Source organism: Dipodomys ordii, unplaced genomic scaffold (assembly GCF_000151885.1).
Source record: "Dipodomys ordii isolate 6190 unplaced genomic scaffold, Dord_2.0 Scaffold39, whole genome shotgun sequence".
In the NCBI taxonomy this organism is placed as follows: Eukaryota; Metazoa; Chordata; class Mammalia; order Rodentia; family Heteromyidae; genus Dipodomys; species Dipodomys ordii.
The window spans coordinates 8,243,658-8,244,545 of NW_012267255.1; the positions used below are offsets into that span (position 1 = coordinate 8,243,658).

Consider the following 888-nt stretch of genomic DNA (forward strand, 5'->3'; position numbering starts at 1 on the left):
GGGCGGCCGCCCAGGGCTCAGGCCGCACGGTTGGGGGGGTCCCCCTTCCCCCGACGCCAGGGCCAGCGACGACCAAGGGCTGCGCGCACTCGATCAACGCTCCAACGTTGAGCGCGCGGGCGTGGAGCGGGAAACCCCACATGGCAGCGCGCACCCCGAAGCGCGGCTGGCTGGGGCTGGGCGGCCCACGGGGAATCCTAGCCACCAGCGAGGCAGTGGTGAGAGAATCGCGGTTCGGAGCCATGGATAGGTAAATCCCTGAGACTCCCATCCCCAGTGAAGCACCAGAAAGATCCGGAGGTGGAGGTGTGGTTCAGGTGGTAGAGCACCAGCCTTGGATAGAAAAAGTCTGTGTGTACCAGCACACACAGAAATGGAAGGGGAGGGAGGGGAGGAGGGAGGGGAGGAGGAAGGAAAAGGAGGGGAGGGAGGACAAGGAGGCAGGGAAGAAAAAATGAGTATCCTCAGGGTGATAAAATCAACTATTTTATCGAATAGTTTGAGGAGCATTGCTGGTACTACTGGGCTTGAACCCAAGGCTTTGCGCTCCTGCTTGGCTTTTTCATTCAAGGCCAGTCCAGCTTTTTGCTGTTAATTGGAGATAAGAGTCTTCCAGCTTTTGCTGCCTGGGCTGGCTTCATCGACCATGCTCAGATCTCAGCCTCCGAGGGGCTGGTGTCACAGGCTTGCGCCACAGCACCCAGCTGGTATTAATTCAAGGGCCTGGTAGGATCCAGCCGTGAATCCTATTCGTATCTCAGTTGGCTGTCTATGACTACCTCAGCCTCCTTGCTCCCCTAGGTCTGGATTACAGGGTTGTGAGGGGAAAAAAACCCAATACCACCAAGTTTGACTTGTAGTCTTTTTTATTTTGTGATAAAAATGTTT

At 56.1% G+C, this 888-nt stretch overlaps 1 protein-coding gene across 1 annotated transcript in view; it reads right to left on the bottom strand.

The window, feature by feature from the left end:
* The window catches only part of Adam30 (ADAM metallopeptidase domain 30), a 2,249-nt gene extending 2,005 nt beyond the window's left edge, over positions 1-244 (bottom strand). Inside the window, exon 1 of the mRNA XM_013018214.1 lies at positions 74-244. Within this exon, the coding sequence (XP_012873668.1) occupies positions 74-244 (171 nt within the window). The remainder of the gene's footprint in view (positions 1-73) is intronic.
* Positions 245-888: the final 644 nt, after the last annotated feature.